The following is a 13635-nucleotide window of genomic DNA, read 5'->3' on the forward strand; positions in this document are numbered from 1 at the left end:
CCAAAAAAGTCACATTGAAGCAATTATGGCTATTATATAATCATTACCATTATTTGGGATAATTTGCATTGGCTAGAAAAGTAAGCAATATGAAATCATACATTCAGGTTATGGCAAATGCCGTCTTTAATAAACCTAATTAAATCATAACACAAATTGCAGCAGAGTCTCATTGGTTTACCATATAGCATTTAATCTTTTTGTATCTATATTTATCTACTTTTGCATTGATAGCTACTATGGCATAGCCTACTATGGCAGGCAGTATGGCAGTGAACACCCTAGGGACTCTTCTGCTTTTATGTAAACCTGAGTTTTAGTTCTGGTTCTGTCACATACTACTTTTTAACTTTAGGTAATTTGTTGAGCTTCTTGGTATGTCTCTTTTTGTTTTGTTTCACTTATCTATTATATCAGGACAATATCTATGATTTGGTTTGAATACTAAAAGGTTTTAGTAGGAATAATGCAGGAAATATAAATAAATATCTGTTCCCTTTCCACTTTACATTCTTTTCTCTCACTAATTTGAACCTAAATTATCATGATTATTTATAGCAAGAGCTTGCAACACTGTACATGTAAGGGTGTTTTTAAAAGGTATTTTTGGATAGAAAATAAGTTTCAATTAACTGTTTAAGTAACTCTCTACATTTTATAAGATCAATGTAAAAACGTATATTTACATCATACATTTTATGGTCTTTTTTTTTCTATATCCTCAACTGTCATGTACAGCCAGAGATGGATGAGTAAAAATACCTAAATTTTTAAAGTACACATTCAAATATATCAAACCAAATTACTTTATGTATTTTCTAGTGTCTAGGGGAGACCCCGTGAAATAAGGTGGTTACAATTTGGTATTAACACTTCCCTAGTGGCTCAGTGGTAAGGAATCTGCTTGCAATGTGGGACATCTGGGTTCAATCCCTGGGTCAGGAAGATCCCCTGGAGAAGAGAATGGCTACCCACTCCAGTATTCTTGCCTGGAGAATTCCATGGACAGAGGAGCCTGGCGGGCTACAGTCCATGGGGTTGCAGAGTCTGACCTGACTGAGCAACTAACATATTAATACTAACGAAGTGAAATTGATGAGCCAAGTCAATTCACACTGAGAAAATATCATGTCTTCCAATGTGAAGCACACTAGAGCCTGACCCACTGTCTCTTAAATATGTGTTTATTGGCTCCAAAAAGAGTCAGAAAAGAGGATGGGCATGTGTCAAGAGATTAATTCACAAATTAATGAAGACATATTTAAGATTAAACAGTGAAAATACTGGGTGTCTTGATCTAGCCAGTGATCATGAATTATTTTGGTATCCAGGTTTATGATAACCTTCTTTCTGAACAATTCCATAATAGGAAAATGGACTAAAAGGGATTTTAATGGTTTCTGACTTTGTTTCGTGGTAGCTTGAACATCTAAAACCTGTCATTCCCTCGGGGAAGAAATGTGTTCTGCACTAATCACTCATTGCTGCAGACACAGAAGCCAACTATATTTCCCGCTCCATTTAGACAGCTTTATAATAACGAATGTTCTAGGTTGGCATCCTCTTCTCTATCTCTGAAAGGTTCTGTTCAAGCAGCAAATATTCTAACAAGTTTAACTGATTTGAGAGAGTAAACAACTTGAAACATTTATTTTACCTTGGAACAATTCTGAATCCTGAGTGTGTTTATATCACTGCTCAAGTGTGTTCTAATTTTCAACATTTATGGATGAAAATTAAGCTGCATGCATATTTGTAACTTTGTGCAGTATGACTGGCAGGCATGACTGTATACTTCCATTATGTGCTTTGAATGTGCAATTTCAATTCCTTTGTGTTTTTTTTTTTTTAACAATTTAATGTAATCAATCAATGTTAGAAATGAAATTAAAGAAGATGATCAAAGAGCAATAGAACAAATAAAAATTGGTTTTGTCTTGACAAGAACCTCATCAGCAAGTAAATAAACCTCCTTCCATGGAGAAAACCGCTGGAATGCACCCACTGGCAGGTGATAAATTAGCCCTTTAAAACCTCACGATCATTACTTGCTCCAAGGATCTATTATCTGTATTAATTTAAATATGTATCTTCAGAGAATTCAAGGCATTTTTTGGAAACGTTTAAGATTGGAAAGCTACTGCACAATTTATGTCACATTTCTTATGACTAGTCAGAGTTGAATACAAACATACTAATAATATGAAGCAGCTCATTCAAGATTCAAGATTGAATGAAACTAAATTAAAAACAACTATATACTGTCACAATCTTCCTGATTTATTTACCTATGGTATTGGCACATATTGTTTCAGTTAATATTTTAAAAATACAAATACCTCTTTCTATGCAGAAAAGTGCCTGTGAAATGAAATATGGAATTGTATGCAGCTTGATAAACACAAGCTACATGCTCAAACAGTACCTAAAGTTTACAAATCAAATCCGTAGTGTTAATTATCACAAAAGCTTGGTATCTAAGCACAATCTTAAAGGAAATAAGAATACTTATTTCCTTATTCATCTGCCTCTACTGCAATGGTAAGAAGCAAGAATGCCAAAATCCTTTTGACATTTTAAGAATGACATTCAATAATCAAAAGCTAAATGTTTTTTATTAATCATGATCTTAATTTAAACTTCAGATTTATAAAGGTGAATGTTTATACCTTTATACCTAGTGCATACATTGTTTCTTGTTTAAAAGTACTTTATCACTCAAAATGGTATTTATTAGTTCTGAACTCACAGATCTATCATATGCCTCTATATTCAAGAGCAATTCAGTCCCAGATGTTTTCACATAGTTATGAAAATGAGAAACTGATAAATTAACCTGCGTTCCCATATTGCAAGCTTCTTTCTATCAAGTTATAAACTAAATCTCCACTTCAAAAGTGTATATAAAGTCATAGACAACCTCCAGGTCTAGAAACCTTTTTGAAGTATCCTGGTTTAGTTATGTTTACAGGCAGCAGGGAGTCTAGTTAGTAGAGGGTGGGATTTCTAATACGTCCTTTCCTATAATATGAGACATTTTCGGTGGCTGAGTGAAAAGCCTGTTTAGATTTCTGTTTTTTGCTTTTGCATGTTGGTGAATGGAGGGAAATGAGAGAGCTTGGAGGGCTCATTGTAAGCACCTTCCACTCTTAGCTTTATTCAGATGGAATAATCATAATAGTAACCCTCTTATCACCACTATGTGTTGGGAAAAATGAAATTTCTGCCTGTTTGTCATCCTGTCAACCAGGATTTCAGTTGATTCCACTTTGGTGTCTTAGTAAGACAGCTAGTCTGGACTAAGTTTGGTTAAAAGAAGTTTCTATTTATTACTTTCTGGATTTTCAAATCAAAAGATATAGCTCATTGCTAGGAGTCATTTAAGTTTTTAATTCGATTTACTTATTAGTAAATTCTGATTATTTGAGGGTTCTATTCATTAGCACCAGGTACCGATGGCCCCCCTCAAAGAAATCATGTGCATGCATGGATCAAATCGGACAGGGCTCAGAAATAATTATTTAAAAAATAGAGTTTTTACTTTTTTCCAAATTTATTTCATATATGCAATTGCTCTTGTTTTACAGCAGTTAATTACATTTTCAAATTAAGACCACCCTCATTTTCACCCATGTTCTTATCTCGAACATCCACACTATAAGGTACTATGCAGAGATAACGCATTTTTTTTCCTCCATGGATTTAAAAATATATATACAGTGATAATATTATTTTTAAACTTGTCTTTTTTCTCCAGATACCTTGTCTGCTCATTCTTAAGTGTATGAAAGTTGGTGTGTGTGAGGATGTTTAGGAAAAAAAATTAATTTCCTTCAATTCCATTTCACACTTTAATATTGAATAAAAAATGAAATGTGGAGAGGGTATTCTTATAGGATTAAACATACTCTTTCTAACTACTTAAACCAGCATTTTGGAATTCAGATCTCTATAACCAAGACTAGAAGTCACCGGAAAACTTTAAAATCATTTAACCACCACAACCAGACTCATGTATGGACATAAACCCAATGCATGAATTCTTTATATGCATAATCTCAAAATTTAACTACCCAAATAAGTTTTTAAAGACAAACATTTAAAATTTGTCGTTAAGGAAAATCTCATCTCCATCCTTAACTATGACTCTTCATTTCAACTAAAAATCTTCCAATATGTTGAAAAAAAAATACTCCTAAGAAAGTCATGAACACTGAAATCAGAGATATGATTCTTGTTAAATATTCGTTTCTCTTTCTGAGGGATTAACCTCTGCTCCTTTCCACGTTTCAGTTTTGCCACTTTTGATATTAACATCGGGACTTTGAGATGTCTTCAAGGGTTCAGTTTCTTGAGATTCCTTGGTATGTATATTCTTCTTCTTTTCCCTTGCAAGCAATCTGTAGTTGATAGCATTACCGATGAGCAGCCACACGCTGGCTAGGACCACAATAGCTCCACAGGCCAAATACATGTATTTATATTGTCCAGTTTCATCCACCAATTTACCTAAGAGACAAAGAGCCATAGAATGATAACAGTTGCAAATAACTTCATTCCACACTGTGTACCTATTTCTTATTTAATACGAAATCAGAGTTAAATAAAGAAAACAATATTCTAGATTATGACTTCCACATATACATAGTAAAGGCATGCTAGAGGCACATACTACCTTATACTACCAGTATATGAAATGCATTGAAAGTTGTTGCCTTAAGTAAAAGTGCGCAACCAAGACAAAGTAGGTGTATATGTATTTGTCTATATTTTCATAGATACATACATGTGAGATACATTTTAAACCTACATATGTAGAAACATATATACATATTTACAAATGTAGACATATATATGGATATATTTATAGAATGTATATTGAGATTGCTTCATCCTTTCCACATTTCCTATCTTTTCTATAAAGAGTATACATTACATTCTTTAGGGAAAATTCAAAGGCTTTGATGAGATTCCTAATGGGTCATAATATTTACTAAATGACTTCTCTATGCCTAGCACTAGGCTAAACACTTTATTTGTAATTTTGCATTTAATCCTTAAAAAAATCACTATGACATATTTCAACCATGATTACATAGCAAATGTGTCAGAAACTAGGCTCTTACCAAAGTCTGTCTGCATCTCATATTCTTAACTACTCTGTAAAATGACTTCACCAAACCTCTTGGTTAAGTGTCATGTCACTTTTTGGACTAATCATAGTTTTTCACTTTACCTAAATCTAAATCATTAAGGTCAAACTAGTCAGGAAGAAAGTTTTTGCCCCATTTGATTATTGAGAACATTGAAAACCTAGCCGGGTCCCAAATAATTGGAAGGTTTATTGACTTTTAAACAAACTTCAGCTTATATTGTTTATATTTAGTTTTGCCTCATGCTTATGCAAGCATCTAATTCTTAACAATAGTTATTATTGGCAAAATTTTGTAGGCACAAATCCAAATTATTTTTCATATGCATATTCAAGGTGATTCTGAAACAGACCCATTTGTTTAGTCAGAGTTTCCAACATTCTGACTAGAATTTAGTTCAGTTCAGTTCAGTTCAGTCGCTCGGTCGTGTCTGACTATTTGTGACTCCATGGACCTCAGCACGCCAGCCTTCCCTCTCCATCACCAACTCCCAGAGCTTGCTCAAACTCATGTCCATCCAGTCAGTGATGCCATCCAACCATATCATCCTCTGTCATCAGCTTCTCCTCCTGCCTTCAGTCTTTCCCAGCATCAGGGTCTTTTCCAATGAGTCAGCTCTTCTCATCAGGTGACAAAGTATTGGAGCTTTAGCTTCAGCATCAGTCCTTCCAATGAATATTCAGGACTGATTTCCTTTAGGATGGACTGGTTTGATTTCCTTACAGTCCAAGGGACTCTCAAGAGTTTTCTTCAAGACCACAGTTCAAAAGCATCAATTCTTCGGCGCTCAGCTTTCTTTATGGTCCAACTCTCACACCCATATATGACTACTGGAAAAACCTTAGCTTTGACCATACGGACCTTTGTTGGCAAAGTAATGCCTCTGGATTTTTAATATGCTGTCTAGGTTGGTCATAGCTTTTCTTCCAAGGAGCAAGCATCTTTTAATTTCATGGCTGCAATCACCATCTGCAGTGATTTTGGAGCCCCCCAAAAAAGTCTTTCACTGTTTCCATTGTTTCACCATCTATTTGCCATGAAGTGCTGGAACTGGATGCCATGATTTTCATTTTTTGAAAGTTGAGTTTTAAGCCAGCTTTTTCACTCTCCTCTTTCACTTTCATCAAGAGGCTATTCATTTCCTCTTTAATTTCTGCCATAAGGGTGGTGTTATCTGCATATCTGAGGTTATTGATATTTCTTCTGGCAATCTTGATTCCAGCTTGTGCTAGAATCTAGTTAGTGGCTCAATCTAGTTAGAATCTAGTTAGTGGCTCAGCATTAAATTTAGTTATTTGTGAAACTTATCTATTTCAACAAAGTTCCCTGTATTATTTAGATAAATGTTAGGATGGACTTATTTGAGTAAGTATGATATATACATAAACAAAACCAAAATTCTGTAATTTAATTTTCCATTTGAACTTTAGTCAAATATTTCTATTCATGCAATGATTATTACACACCTAAATACAGAAAATTAGGTCTTTTGTCCCATTAAAATTAGTATCACTTTGGACTGCCAAATAAACATACTTTCTAAATGTTTTGGTAATTTTTAGCATCATCAAGAAACCAGATATGATTTCCAGAATTAAAGTTTCTGCTCTTTCTGGGTGTAGCAGTGAAAGTTCAAGTTGAAAAAAATAAAAATCATGCTCCCCTGTTGTACTATCGCTGTACTATCACTGTTGTACTGTTGTACTATCAAGACTAGTAGCAGCAGTAGCAATTGTACAGGAAGTAATTGCAGCAATACCCATTCACTCAAAAGTATTTATTGAGTACCTACTATGTGCCAGACACTATGCTAGTAGTGATTGTATGCTCCAGAGAAGACAGTTTAAATATCAAGGAGTATCAGGAGGCAAAAACAGGATGAAAAAAATGGATACTATTTTATGGCTATATAATCTGATACCTTTAAAAATGAGCCCCAAATAAATTACTGCCACTGACACCACTGGTGCAGTAGTTTGGCAATATTAACACAATACGCACTCAGGGATACTGAAATTGATGTAAATATTAAAACAGGTCGCAGTCACAGGTAGGAGTGGCCAAATCAGATTCATTCATTTCCATAGCACCCATCCACTGTGTCAACTGACTTCACTTGATACTTTTTCATCCCACTATGGCTGGTGAAATATAATTTTCTCTGTTGATACTAAGATTTTATTGCTAATGAATAGACTTCTAAAACCCATTTGGTAAAATTAATTCCATACGAAAAGATAGGCCAACTGTACTTGTTTTATATAACAACATATATTGACCAAAATGAATAAGACCTGCTGGCTTCATTCACTTTGAAAACTGTTTTGGTGTGACGTGGCATATCTATACTGAAAGATATACCACCCTAGGCATGTCTAGATGACAGCCCTGGTGGACAGAAAAAGTCAACAACTATACCACTCATTCTTGACCAAGTGAAAAAGCAAAAGGTAAATGTCAATGGTGCCTTAAGGTTAACAACTTAAACACGAATTTTCCCACTTTCAAAATTATTCCTTTATGTCATGTAGGAAGAGTTTTTAAACACTGACTTTATATACATGAAAAAAATTCATGCTTGGCCTGGCAGTTATTGTGACAATTAGGGGCAGACCGATGCTGGGAAAGATTGAGGGCAGGAGGAGAAGGGGACGACAGAGGATGAGATGGTTAAATGGCATCACCAACTCGATGGACATGGGCTTGGGTGGACTCCGGAAGTTGGTGATGGACAGGGAGGTCTGGCGTGCTGCGGCTCATGGGGTCGCAAAGAGTCGGACATGATTGAGCGACTGAACTGAACTGAACTGAAGAGGTCTAAGTAAATACCTACATTTAGCATTAATTAAAGCAAAGCTATACAGTGATTACTAGAAAAGATAGGCCAACAAAAAGTATTTTGTATTTATTACATGTAAGTCTAAGACTAAAAAAAGTCTTCACTTCAAAAATAAATGTACACATGTGTCTTTACTCAGTCTCTTTACTGATAATTTAGCACAGATACTTTTATAGTCATCTCTGACAGTATTTTAGATTTTAAATCTAAAGATAAAGGTTACAAATATGGGATATAAGTATCTGATCAAGAAAATGACTTTGAATGAACTTCCTTTCATTCTTGCATTCCTATTGATATATTCTGATCAGTGATATTATAAACGTATTCCTTCCTTAAGCATGTAACAAGTTCTATATTAATATAACCAGTATACTCCAATAGTAAAACAGATCTTAACCTTTTGAGAGCATTACTTTAAATTTTTGACTTATTTTAAGAAAACAGAAGAGAAATTTGTTTACCAATGATAAAGTGGTATTTTATTTTTATGATATATTTTTAACAGTACAAGTTGACATAGGTAAAAATCTGCAAATCATGCTAATTATCAGTCTAATTTAAATTCTCAAGTTCATAATACCAGGCTATAAATGAAATTTTTGTCTAAAATAGACTAATTAGGAAATTAAAAATACATAATAAGGCTAAAATTAACACATCTACTGTCTTTTAGGGTATTAGTATCTATTATTAAAAACCACATTTTACACTACAAAGAAAGTCTCAGCTAATGGATATTAATTTTATGCTATTTGCTTTGTTTGATGATAAATATTCTTACCAGCAAGAGGAGGACCAAGGAGTACAGGACAACACTCCACAACTGTGACGAGTCCCACAGCACTGGAAAATCTTTGAGCACCAACAAGGTCCATGAGAGTTTCAAAGAGGACACTGCTAACACTCCCAAATCCAAGGCCAAAAAATACAGCATACACCACCAAGCTTGTGTAGTCCTCAGCCAATGGGCATAAGAGATGACAGATTCCAGTGAACATCACTGCGAAACTGAAGAAGTACTGTATTCGGGGTCGGATTAATTTGGAATTGGCAATAAGTCCTACAGTAGGTCTGGCAAACATATCAACAAAAGCCATAACAGAGAGCAAGAAAGCTGCAGAATACTCATCAATTCCTTTGTCTTTAGCATATGGAGCCAAGAATATAACGGGGGCGAAGAACCCCAGAAACAAAATGACATTTCCAGATAAGTATATCAGAAATCCCCTATGCTTAAAAAGGGAGAAATCTAAATACTTATTAATTTTTTCCCATACTGATAACTTTTTTTGTCTTTTCTTCATACTGGAATCAGTTTCTCTTACACCAACCTTATTTTTAGAGTCAGTACTTGCTTTCGGTTTCACAGGTCTCATAAGGGACCCAGCCACACAGCAGTTCAATAGTAAACCTCCCAAAATCATGAAGCTTCCTTTCCAGCCATAAGTATTAAAGAGGTACTGATTGAAAGGAGCCAATGTACTTAAGAAAACAGGACTTCCTGCCATTGCAAGGCCATTCGCTACAGGTCGTTTCTTATAGAAGTATTTGCCAACGATTGTTAAGGCAGGTTGCAGGTTGAAGGCTAGACCTAAACCTAAAAAGAACAAAACAAAAGGAAGAAAAAAAACGCATTATGCCACTCACAAAAGAAATCACTCGTCAAAATGTACATTCAAGTGGAAATGGCAGAATGAAAAGGCAACAGCACACAGTAAATTAAAAATTTAAAAATTTAAAAAATTACACATTATCAATAAGATGGCACATAAACGAAAAGGTTCTCATAACTAGACATCTGAGATGCATGACTGTTTCACAGTCCTTTCCTTTTAAAACACAAAAATAAAACCAAGAACTTCTTATAATGTTGCAACAATCAGAGAATAGGTTGAAATTGGAACACAGTTCATTGGTTCTTAGTCATAATCACTTAATTTCACAAATAAATTAATCTCTCTAATCTCTCTCTTTATATTTATATACACATGAAGAGAATCAATATCTTTCTTGAGGGCCAAAGTGTGTTTAAAACATGAATACTTTCTTTTCAGTACAGAATAGACTGAACAGATTAAAAAGGTTGTCCTTTATAAATAATCTTAGATCTCCTGTAGGTATTTCTTTCAAAGCTATGCAAATAATAAAAAGAGTAATCAATTCATACCGTTAATTTCATGTTCTTCATCCCTCACATTCCACATTTCATGACTATAGAGGTACATGTATATTAACTAAAAAATAATTCTAAGCTGATTGTTTATAGGGCTCAAAAGTTTCTGCTGTCTAGGGACACCTTGCTGAGTTTTGCTTTTGAGAAATGAATTACTTCTTATAGCTCATCAAGGTACTATTTGGTAACAGAAATGAATGTTTCTTTAAAAAGTAAATATGAGTGATTTATACAAACTATCTCTCTTTCCCCTTTAGACTAGACATGATTCTGTATTATTTAGAATCTATAGAAGAAGGAATTCTTAGGCATTTACCGATTTATGCAAATTTGAGACAGTATTGCAAATTGGTTAAGTCTTTAGATTCCAGGACACTGGGCTCTGAGTACAAACAGTTAATGCAAACTTCTAATACAAATATTTGTATTTAATATTTGTAATAGTATTCAGATTGATTATATTCTCTGCAGCCAAAGATGGAGAAGCTCTATACAGTCAGCAAAAACGAGACCAGCAGCTGACTGTGGCTCAGATCATGAACTCCTTATTGCCAAATTCAGACCTAAATTGGAGAAAGTGAGGGAAAACACTAGACCATTCACATATGACCTAAATCAAATCCCTTATCATTATACAGTGGAAGTGAGAAATAGATTTAAGGGACTAGATCTGATAGACAGAGTGCCTGATGAACTATGGACGAAAGTTTGTGACATTGTACAGGAGACAGGGATCAAGATCATCCCAAGAAAAAGAAATGCAAAAAGGTAAAATGGCTGTCTGAGGAGGCCATACAAATAGCTATGAAAAGAAGAGAAGTGAAGCAAAGGAGAAAAGGAAAGATATTCCCATCTGAATGCAGAGTTCCAAAGAATAGCAAGGAGAGATAAGAAAGCCTTCCTCAGCAATCAATGCAAAGAAATAGAGGAAAACAATAGAATGGAAAAGACTAGAGATCCCTTCGAGAAAGTTAGAGATACCAAGAGAACATTTCATGCAAAGAAGGGCTCACTAAAGGACAGAGTGGTATGGAACTAACAGAAGCAGAAGATACTAAGAAGAGGTGGCAAGAATACATAGAAGAACTATAAAAAAAAGATCTTCACAACCCAGATAATCACGATGGTGTGATCACTCACCTAGATCCAGACATCCTGGAGTGTGAAGTCAAGTGGGCCTACGAACAAAGCTAGTGGAAGTGACAGAATTCCAGTTGAGCTATTTCAAATCCAAAAAGATGATGCTGTGAAAGTGCTGCACTCAATATGCCAGCAAATTTGGAAAACTCAGCAGTGGCCACAGGACTGGAAAAGGTCAGTTTTCATTCCAATCCCAAAGAAAGGCAATGCCAAAGAATGCTCAAACTACCGCACAGTTGCACTCATCTCACACGCTAGTAAAGTAATGCTCAAAATTCTCCAAGCCAGGCTTCAGCAATACGTGAACTGCAAACTTCCAGATGTTCAAGCTGGTTTTAGAAAAGGCAGAGGAACCAGAGATCAAATTGCCAACATCTGTTGGATCATCGAAAAAGCAAGAGAGTTCCAGAAAAATATCTACTTCTGCTTTATTGACTATGCCAAAGCCTTTGACTGTTTGGGCCACAATAAACTGTGGAAAATTCTTCAAGAGATGGGAATACCAGACCACCTGACCTGCCTCTTGAGAAATCTGTAGGCAGTTCAGGAAGCAACAGTTAGAAATAGACATGGAAAAACAGACTGGTTCCAAGTAGGAAAAGGAGTACGTCAAGGCTGTATGTTTAACTTGTATGCAGAGTACATCATGAGAAACGCTGGACTGGAAGAAGCACAAGCTGGAATCAAGATTGCAAGGAGAAGTATCAATAACCTCAACACCACCCTTATGGCAGAAAGTGAAGAAGAACTAAAGAGCCTCTTGATGAAAGTGAGAGAGGAGAGTGAAAAAGTTGGCTTAAAGCTCAACATTCAGAAAACTAAGATCATGGCATCCCGTTCCATCACTTCATGGCAAATAGATGGGGAAACAGTGGAAACAGTGGCAGACTTTATTTTTTGGGGCTCCAAAATCATGGCAGATGTTGATTGCAGCCATGAAATTAAAAGATGCTTACTCCTTGGAAAGAAAGTTATGACCAACCTAGACAGCATATTAAAAAGCAGAGAATTACTTTGCTAACAAACATCCGTCTAGTCAAGGCTATGGTTTTTCCAGTGGTCATGTATGGATGTGAGAGTTGGACTATGAAGAAAGCTGAGTGCCGAAGAATTGATGCTTTTGAACTGTGGTGTTGGAGAAGACTCTTGAGAGTCCCTTGGAATGCAAGAAGATCCAACCAGTCCATTCTAAAGGCGATCAGTCCTGGGTGTTCATTGGAAGGACTGATGTTGAAGCTGAAACTCCAATACTTTGGCCACCTGATGCAAAGAGCTGACTCATTTGAAAAGACCCCGATGCTGGGAAAGATTGAAGGTAGGAGGAGAAGGGGACGACAGAGGATGAGACAGTTGAATGGCATCACCGACTCAACAAACATGGGTTTGGGTAAACTCCGGGAGTTGGTAATGGACAGGGAGGCCTGGCGTGTTGTGGTCCATGGGGTCACAAAGAGTTGGACACGACTGAGCAACTGAACTGAACTGAACTGAATAGTACTCAACTGATATGAAGGAACCAGTAATCAGCTTTGGAGAATGACAGGGCAGTATCCTCTCTGATTGTACCTCAGCCATACTTGTGAGATATGCAGAATGAGTGTAATTATCAATAGATCCAATGTCTAAGTAATGAAACTATTGTCAGAGCTTGTAAGAGGAAGAACTCAAATTCCCAGCAATTGTGTTTCGAGTTTCAAATTTCTTTACCTTATGCCATCTTCCTCCCTGTGCCCCCATTCTGTCACCTGGAATTTTGCTTTCACATGTTAATTCAAGTTCTCCTTAGCAGTTTGTGGTCATCTGTTTCCTACCTGGCATAGTAAAAGGACCATGGCATTTGAAATGAAGAGTTCTAAGACTGCCTCAACTACTAATCTATGTGTGCTACTGGGCAAAATACTTAGGCTTCTTAAATTCCAGTTCTCTCAACAAGAACAAAAAAGGGTTTTGCTAAAATCAAGTGAGGTCTACAGCTCTAAGATAATATATAATGATGTTGTGATGATGATTATTATATGCTAGTATTTATTTAAAAGTGACAAAATGCTGGATACTCTGTAAAGTATCACATATTCATTTTTTTACAAATGAATGAATATATAGTTCATTGAATACATGGTTCAAATGAATTTATGGTTCATTTTTACAAATGAATATATGGTTCCTCCTTCATATTTCCTTTTCCTCTGAAAAGAAAGAGCTATCATTTTTCCATTTTAAAGACAAAGAGATGGAAGCATAAGTAGAGGTATTTATCCATGACCATACAGCTAATACGTGCTGAGTTATGTTTAAAAGCTAGACCTGAATGATTTCAAATACCAAGA

The 13635-nt window shown here is 35.5% G+C and overlaps 1 protein-coding gene across 8 annotated transcripts in view; it reads right to left on the minus strand.

The window, feature by feature from the left end:
- Positions 1 to 1837: 1837 nt before the first annotated feature.
- SLC16A7 (solute carrier family 16 member 7) overlaps positions 1838 to 13635 on the minus strand; it is a 255680-nt gene continuing 243882 nt past the window's right edge. For all 8 annotated transcript variants that reach the window (XM_081586803.1, XM_081586801.1, XM_081586799.1 and 5 more), the window contains 2 exons: positions 8777 to 9592; positions 1838 to 4509 (listed from right to left, as the gene is read on the minus strand). In XM_081586803.1, the coding sequence (XP_081442929.1) occupies positions 4238 to 4509; positions 8777 to 9592 (1088 nt within the window). In that variant the 3' untranslated portion in view covers positions 1838 to 4237. The remainder of the gene's footprint in view (positions 4510 to 8776; positions 9593 to 13635) is intronic.

This window comes from Giraffa tippelskirchi, chromosome 4 (assembly GCF_054371585.1).
Source record: "Giraffa tippelskirchi isolate mGirTip1 chromosome 4, T2T-mGirTip1v1.2.pri, whole genome shotgun sequence".
NCBI lineage: Eukaryota > Metazoa > Chordata > Mammalia > Artiodactyla > Giraffidae > Giraffa > Giraffa tippelskirchi.